The following is an 8911-nucleotide window of genomic DNA, read 5'->3' as shown; positions in this document are numbered from 1 at the left end:
ACTTGTTCTCATGATTTTTATTATTTGTATTATATATGTTTCTATATACTCCACTTGTCATAAGCTTTGTTATATTTGTCTTACTTGTTTTTCATTTTGTAGTTATGGATTTTGCTGCTCTCATGGCATCACCGGAGGTTCAAAGTGTAAGAATGGATAGAGAGATCACTGTGCTTCCAGATGATCCTAAAGCAAATGAGTTAAAGGAAAGAACCCTTAAAGCGCATTCTGAACACCTCAAGGCTAAGAAGAGTAAGAAAGGGGACAAAGATGCTCTGGTTGAGGCTGCATCTGACAACATAGTTGTTCGTAAGAAAGCTCCAGCTAAAAGAAAAATGAAAAGTGTGGGTGTTATTGGGAGTTCAAAAAAGAAGAAGTTTTTTGATGGGATTGAGTTGACTGAGCCTAGTGGTGGTATCTCGTATAGGTTGCGGAGTGCTGATGTTGATACTAGTGGGAGTGGACTAGTTCCGGGTAAGGGTAAGGATCTTGGGGCTTATCAGAAGGATCAAGAGAAAGAAAAGAAAAAACTACAAGAGAAGAAGAAGGTTGTAGATGTCCATTTAAGTGATGAAGGGGAATTTTAGAATGAGGAGGAAAGAGATGGAGACGTAGCTGGGATGGAGGATAATGGTATTGGGATGGAGGGAGATGGTAGCGAGGCGGATCCTGACTCCGAGTCTGCTAGTGGTTTTTATGCTCCAGATATGGATGCCACTATCTATGTTCCTTTACCCCGTCCTTTGACGGCTATGCACACTAGTGATGATCCTTTCTCCATTGAGTTTACTGGTATTTCTTTTATGAGCCTGCTCCGGTCTGTTGAGGAGCGGCGCGAGTATGTTGATAACATTATGGTTCCCGCTCGCTTGCGTGAGGCTTCTAGATTGCCTTTGCCTTCATTTCGTGACCTTACCAGGCAGGCTGTCATTAGCCACATCATTGCTCAGGTTTGCTCAAGCTTTCCCTTTTTTTTTTCTTTTTTTTTTTATGATGTTATCTATTTTCTAGGTATGAACTTTTTGCTTTGTCTTATTTCTTTCCTTTAGGTTGAATCTGATAAAAAGTTGGAGCATTTTGCCAAGGAGATCTCTCGACAACGAGGTTTCATTGAGGCCTTGCAACGCCAAGTGAAGAAGCATGAGTTAGATACTTCTCGGGAGATTGTGGAGGCAAAGTATGATGAGCTCCGATCTGCTACTGCCTTCGAGAAGCAGAAGTCCGCTTCCCTCGAAGAAGACCTTCATAGGACTCAAGAAAGGTTGTATCAGTCTGAGAGTGAAAAAGAAAGTTTGAGGAAGGAATCAGAGGATTTGAAGAGCAGGTTGGACAGAGTTATGTTGAAGATGGATGGTTTCAAGGATAAGGATAAGTCATCACAAGAGAAAATCAAGTTACTCGAGGGAGAAGTTGAGAAGCTCCATTCTGACCGCAGTGAGCTCATAAGAGGTATGCCCGAGGTGGTGCGCAAACTGTTGCGCAGTTATGAGTTTATGAAGAGGATACTCGAGGGAGAAGTTGAGAAGCTCCATTCTGACCGCAGTGAGCTCATAAGAGGTATGCCCGAGGTGGTGCGCAAACTGTTGCGCAGTTATGAGTTTATGAAGAGGATGGCTGATCTTCAGAAAATAGCGGCGGGTCATGGTGGGCATAAAGTATTGGAGAAGCTTCAGCGTAGGAACCCATCTTTGGACATTGCAAAGCTTCCCGGGTACAATTCGGAGGCTTTGATGGATCTTGATCGAGCAGCCAAGTGTTTTGGTGATGCAGATTTTGACTTCATTCGTTTCATTGCCACGAGTACCGACCTTTTCGCAGGGGAGATCTTAGCTCTGGACCTCGCCCTGGCTCCGTCCACTGGGTCGCAGCCTTCCAGCTCTGCCACCACTGCTGTTCCTTGATTTATGTCATTTTTCTTTATTTACTTTGGATGATTGTATTGCCTTTGTTGGCATTCTGGAACTTTTATTTGAGTACTTAACTTTTATTTGGCCCTTCATGGGCTTGGCTTGTAAGATCCTTCGGGGTCAAGACATCATTATGCTTTTTGCACTTTATGTTGTGTGAAGTGCGTGTTTGATATGTTCTTACTCTTTTATTCTTGTTGCACATTATAACATTGTTTGTTGCTATGATAGTTTGTATGTGTTTAGACCCCTGCCAAACATGTTTTTGGGCTTATTGTTTATGCCAAGTTGTTTGGGCTTGTGCGGTTATATATTTTTTTCTCTTCCTGGCCGGAGCGCATGGGAAGGTTACCGCAAGGTATCTAGGGAGCTTGTCCCCTTTCATACCAGCAGACTTAAGTCTGCGGCACCAGGTTGCGAGCCTTTGTGCCTATGTTATAGTGACCTGAGTGTCGGCTATAACTTTTTATTTTATTTTATTTTTATTTTTAAGAGCTCTCTTTTATATATACATATAGATATGCATATAATATGTAGTCACAAAATAATGTTTGTAAGGAAAGAGGAATGAAAATTTTTCAAAAGGGGCTTTCAGTTGTTGCCCTTTCATTAATTAATTAAGTGTTAGGCTAGTGTTAAGCTTTGAACATTAGCTACTAGAGTTTACAATGAGCGTATACTATGATTGCTTGCCTTTAGATATAACATTTCTTCAATTGGTTGCTGTTCCATGTTCTAGGTAAATCTTCTCCTTGGAGCGTCGCGAGCTTGTATGCTCCATTTCCATATGCTTCCACGACTTCGTATGGTCCTTCCCACTGGGGACCTAATTTTCCTTGCTTCTATGCTTTGCTTGCATCGTTGTTGCGGAAGACATAATCTCCTGGTAGGAATGTTTCTCTTATGGCTGCCAACTCTCTCCTTTCTTCTAACAGATCCAAGTTACTTCTGAGTTGGTTTTCGTTTTCTTCTTCAATGACGGCTCGACGGAGTATGTGAACACTTGCTTCTGCTGGTATCATTGCTTCTGAACCGTACACCAAGCTGAATGGTGTTTCTCTGTTGCTTACCTTAGGTGTTGTTCGAATACCCCAGAGGACTTGGTGTAATTCATCTAACCACCCGTCTTGGCATCTCCCTAGCCTTGCTTTGATTCCGTTCACAATCTCCCTATTGGTCACTTCTACTTGCCCGTTAGCCTGCGGATGGGCTACAGAAGTAAAAGATTGTTGGATTTCTAAATTTTCACAAAAGGTTCTGAAAACTCCTTCACAAAACTGTTTGCCATTGTCGCTCACGATTACTCTTGGTATCCCAATCTTGTCACTATTTGCTCCCAAACAAATTTCTCCATCTATTTTCCTGAGATTGTCGCCAAGGGCTTTGCTTCCACCCACTTGGTAAAGTAGTCTACTGCCACTACTAAGAACTTGAGCTTTCCGGGAGCCTTTGGGAAAGGACCCACGATATCGATTCCCCATTTTAAAAATGGCCATGCTGAGGTGACAGGAATCATTTCATTCTTGGGGGCTTTGGGAACTGGAGCATGTATTTGGCATGAGTCACAGCTTTGAATTTCTTCTACTGCATCTTTGTGCATCGACGGCCAGTAATAACCTAGAGTTGTGATTTTTGCCACCACTGTTCTTGGTCCAGAGTGTAGTCCACAAGCTCCGTGATGTATTTCCCTTATGACTTCCTTTGCTTGCCTCGGCCCTACGCATCTAAGAAGGGGCCCAAGGTATGACTTCCGGTACAGCACTCCATCCTTTAGCGTATACTGAGGGGCTTTGATTCTTATTTTTCTTGCCTGGTCCCTATCTGTTGGGAGTGTTCCTTCTGCTAGGTATGTCATCATTGGAGTCATCCAAGTTTCACCCTCTTCTTCAATCGGAGCTGCTACAATCTCTTCTTCAATGGAGCTTTTCTCAAGCATCTCTACTAAGACTTGCTTAGTAAGGTGTGCAAATGAGGTAGATGCTAGCTTGCTCAGGGCAACGGCTATTTTGTTCTTGTTTCTGCTAATGTTTTGTATTCGAAAGGACTTGAATTGTTGTCTCACTTCTCTTACTTTCTTTAAGTATTTCTTCATTATGGGCTCTTTTGCTTCATACGTTCCATTCACCTGGAAGGCTACAATTTGTGAATCTACAAATGCATGGATGTGCTCTACCTTCACCTTTTTCGCGATCCGGAGACCTGCAAGAAGGGCCTCATATTCTGCTACGTTATTTGAGGCTTTGAATTTGAAGCGTAAAGCATAAGTAAATTCTTGCCCTTCCGGGTTTGTGAGTATCAGACCAGCTCCGGAAGCATCCGCGCTGGAGGCTCCATCAGTGAATAACTTCCACGATTCTGCTCCAGATTCTTCTTTTGCTTCTTCAACCTTTTCTTCTTCGAAGATAATCTTCCTTTTAGCCTTTGGCTCTTTCGAGGGTGTTTCTGCCAAGAAATCTGCAAGTACTTGTCCCTTAACAGCGTTCCTTGGTTGGAACTCAATTTCATGCTCCCCCAACTCTACAGCCCATTTCGTCAATCTCCCGGATACCTCCGGCCTGGTAAGTACTTGCTTTATTGGTCTATCTATTAGCACCATGACTGGGTGTGCTTGAAAATACCGACGGAGTCTTCGTGCTGCATGAACGAGAGCTAGAGCTAGCTTTTCAATTTCTGGGTATCTAGTTTCAGGGCCTTGCAAGACTCTACTTACGTAGTACACTGGCACTTGCCCCTCTTTTTTGTTTGTCATTAAGACAGCACTGATTGTCTCTTCTGAGGTTGCCAGGTATAGCACCAAGGTTTCCCCGGGCGTTGGTGCGGTGATGGTGGGGAGATTTGACAAGTAGTCCTTCAACTCTGTAAAAGCTTTCTGAGCCTCTTCCGTCCAGCTGAAGTTGTGCTTTCCCAAACACCCTTTCAATGTTTTGAAAAAGGGTAGGGAGCGCTCCGCTGAGTTGGAAAGAAACCGATGGAGGGCTGCAAGCTTTCCATTGAGACTTTGTATTTCTTTCAGGCTACTTGGTGGTTTTAGATTGAGGATGTCTTTTACTTTCTCCGGATCTGCTTTGAATCCTTCCTTTGTGATAATGTGGCCTAAGAATTGGCCTTCCTCCGCTCCGAAGGTGCATTTTTTTGGATTCAGCTTCATGTTTATGGCTCGGAGTGTCTTGAAGGTTTCCTCAATGTCCATCAACATGTCTTCTTCGCTTCTACTCTTGATAACCATATCATCTACATAAGCCTCCAGATTACGCCCGATTTGCTTTCCGAATGCCTTGTCTACTAGCCTCTGATACGTTGCACCTGCATTCTTTAACCCAAAGGGCATCTTCTTATAGCAGTAAATGCCCCCAGCAGTGTAAAATGTTGTCTTGTCTTCATCATCGGGGTACATCTGTATTTGGTGATACCCTTTGTAAGCATCAAGAAAACACTTCAACTTGAAACCCACCAATGACTCTACTTTCCAATCGATTTCTGGTAGTGGGTAGCAGTCTTTAGGGCAAGCCTTGTTAATGTCAGTAAAGTCGACACACATTCTCCAGCCTCCGTCATGTTTTTTCACCATAACTGGGTTGGCTACCCAGCTTTGATATTTGACTTCCCTCGAGATACCTGCTTTGACCAAGTCTGCTACTTGCTCTTGCGCGGCCTTGCATCTATCCGGGGCTAGACTTCTTCTTTTTTGTTTTATTGGCTCAATGTGCGGTCGCGCATTTAGCTTGTGTTGGGTATCAAATACTTCACTTCCTATCTTTAGCTGCCTTGGGACACCGGTCATGTCAGATGGTGTCCATGCGAATACATCTTTATTCCTTTCAAGTAATTCCTTTAGCTTTCTTTTGTACTCTGTTGGGAGTTGGCGGCCTATCAAAATGTGCTGGTCTGGATACTTGTCATTGATGAACACTTTCTCTTCTGATTCTCCAGATAATACAAGTTTTTCCTGCTCCGGAGTCATCTCTTGCGGCTCTACTTTAGCACAATATCGGTTGAAAAGTGTCTCTGACTTCACATATCCGATGCCTAGCGGCGTTGGGAATTTAATTGCAGCATGAGTTGAGGAGGGGATTATCCCCATTTTCCTCATGGCCACTCTTCCCAAGATGACATTATACGGGGAGTCGGCCCGGATGATGGTGAACGTTAACACTTCCGTACGTTGCCTCGGCCATTCTCCCACAGTTACCTGTAGAGCTACTTCTCCTTGTGACCATGCTCTTTCCCCCGAGAATCTAATTAAGGAACTTGCTGAGCCTTTCCTTAACTTTTGGAGAGTTGGCGATAATCTTTGGAAGCAATGGTCGTACATAATTTCACACCCGCTTCCGGTGTCTACATGCACTCTTTTCACTTGGTGTTTCCCTATGATCGCTTGGATCACAATTGGGTCATCTGATGCATCTTTCTCTTCAATGGGCGGGAAGCTGATCGCCACCGACTTCCATGGCTCACTTTTGTCTGGTATCTGCTCTTCTCGTCGAACTTCACCAATTATCATGGTTATGGGTGCTTCCATTACCTCCGGCCTTGCTGCTTGAGCTTCAGTGTTATCTTGCCTTCCTTGATTATCTTTTGGCCCTTGCTTTTTCAAGCCTTTTAAGAACTGGGCCAGCCTTCCAGTTTTGGCTGCTTCCTCTACCTTGGTTTTGAATACTTTACAATCATTTGTGTCATGACCGCGAACATTATGATAATCACAGAATTTGCTCATGTCTTTCCCCCGCTGTTGTGACCTTGGCTTTGGTGGTGATCTTTCTTCAGCTAATACATCCCGTGGGGGTCTTTGTGTATTATTCGGGGTGCCATGATTGGCAGGAGCATGATCTTGCGTTCGCTGATATGGAGAGAAGTGATGTCCTCTACCTCCACGACCCCTCTGGCCTCGTCCCCCGCCCCTTCCATAAGGTTGCGGATTGAAATACGGACTTCCTTCTACTGGCTCCACCCCTCCCAAGTTACCAGCCGTGTCCTTTGCAAGCAAGAAACTGTGTGTCTTGTCAGTTAGAGCTGTATATGTCTGTGGGAGGTCGGTAGATAAAAATTCGACCAATGGCTTGAATCTCAGTCCGTGCACAAAACCGGATATCTTTTGACTTTCAGCCAGACCTTTGATGAGTGATATTTCATCCGTGTATCGCGTAATGAAATTGTGTATGCTTTCACCTTCTCTTCTTTTTATGTTGTGTGCTTCCAAATGGATCTTCTGGTATATCCTCTGCTGGCTGAAGTGGGATCTGAACTTTCTCTTAAGATCTTCAAAGTTTACTACACTCCCGACCGGTAGTCTGTCTACCCAAGCGCGGGCTACGTCCTTCATAGTAAGAGCAAACATATGGCAAGCAACCGGAACATTCCAACGTTGCATCTTGATCATGCCATTGAAGTGCTTCAGGTGATTGTCGGGATCACCCTTGCCATCATACATTTCTATTCCCTTCGGCAATCCTCCGGGTGGCAACGGGTAGTCTTCAATCCATTGTACGAACGGTCCCGACTCTGTTTGGATCATCATGTCTTGCTCGCTTGGAACCCATGAGGGTTGAGACTGCCCACTGGCTGGATTGGTAAACATTGTCTGTTGTTGGTATTGGTTGAAGTTTTGCATGTAAGTTGGAGGGTGAGGATGTGTACTGGTTGTATGCATCGGTTGTGGTCCGGTAGGTTACGGAGTGAATGGCTGGCTATAAGCATACCGGGAGCTGTGTGTAGGCTGCGGCGTGAAATATTGACTCTGGGGAGTGAAGTGTTCATTATGTGTGAGGTATGGTTGGCCGTAGCCATGGTAGGTGGGATTGTACGTCTGCCCCAGGTTGTGTACTTGCTCAGCTGCCATAGGTGGTAAGTTTGGACCTTGTGGCCGGAAGTTTCTAGCATTACCATTGACACGTCTCCACGGTCTGTCGTCAAAGTGTACTCTGGCTCCGGACCTGTTTCCACGGGGTCCCGGAGGAGGTGTTTCCATTTCTATTTCTTCATCCAAGTCTTCACTCTCGTCTGAGTAGGTCAGGCGAGTACGTACACTATCCATATTCATCCTCCGGAGATATTCTCTCATCAACGGGGCTAACTCTTCCATCTGCCTAGCCGTTGGTGTTATGCGAGGGAGTTTCTGTTTACAGATGACTCGTTTTAAGGAGGGTTGCAGCCCGGAGGCTCCGTTGGGCCCTCCGCTGACATTTTTTTTTTTTGTTTTTCGTTACAAGATTATGTAGATATTGCGGATGGCACCACTTGTTTAAGCAAGGATTCTCGCTTAAGGTCTAGGGGTTAATCTTGTAAGGAAAAAGGGGTTCGAGAGATGTTTTGGACTTGTTGGCGATTCCCAGTTGGTATGAAATCAAGGTGTTAATTTTGTGTGTTGTTCATTAGTCCTAGAAGTAAGCCAATGAAGGGGTATTAATTTATAGAGGTTGAGGATAGGTCAGCACGTTGGTCCCCAGCCGTGACGTTCGTCCTGCAGGTGGACGTATGCGTTGGTCCCAAGTTGTGACGTTCGTCTTGCAGGTAGACGTATACATTGGTCCCAAGTTGTGACGTTCGTCTTGCAGAGAGACGTTATTCGGTGTGTCGTTTTGTATGTAAGCATTTGTCCCTTGCGAGGAAGAAACAAATGTTGTTGCAGGGTTTGTTAGATGTCACTATAACCGACGTCGTGAAGTTCCAACCTTGAGCTTTAGTAGTGGCCACATTCAAGTAGCGAGCAGGCTGCGGCCAGGAGGAGGAGGGTTGCGACCTAAATAGCTGGCCATAGCTATTCCAAGCAACCAACATGGCTGCGACCTGGCAGCGACATGGCTGCGACCTGGCAGCGACATGGCAGCGACCTGCACTAGGTTAACTAACATTAGTGAACTTTGACTTATTTACTAGCATTAAAAGTGTTTAAGCTAGGTACGTCATCAACAATTATCCACCACGGCTAATCAGGTGTAGATCACTAAACTAAATTGTTGAATATTCTATTACAGTCTCAATTTTAATCCTAAAAAATGAATCGATCG

General features: G+C 44.6%; 1 protein-coding gene across 1 annotated transcript; it reads right to left on the bottom strand.

Annotated features, from left to right (window-relative positions):
• Nucleotides 1-2749: 2749 nt before the first annotated feature.
• LOC122596845 lies at nt 2750-7482 on the bottom strand. Its single transcript, XM_043769493.1, has 2 exons — nt 3474-7482; nt 2750-3354 (listed from the first exon to the last, which is right to left on the bottom strand). The coding sequence occupies exons 1-2, from the start codon at nt 7480-7482 to the stop codon at nt 2750-2752; spliced, it is 4614 nt and encodes a 1537-aa protein (XP_043625428.1).
• Nucleotides 7483-8911: the final 1429 nt, after the last annotated feature.

This window comes from Erigeron canadensis, chromosome 4 (genome assembly GCF_010389155.1).
Source record: "Erigeron canadensis isolate Cc75 chromosome 4, C_canadensis_v1, whole genome shotgun sequence".
NCBI lineage: Eukaryota > Viridiplantae > Streptophyta > Magnoliopsida > Asterales > Asteraceae > Erigeron > Erigeron canadensis.
This window is presented reverse-complemented; position numbering and strand designations above follow the sequence as displayed.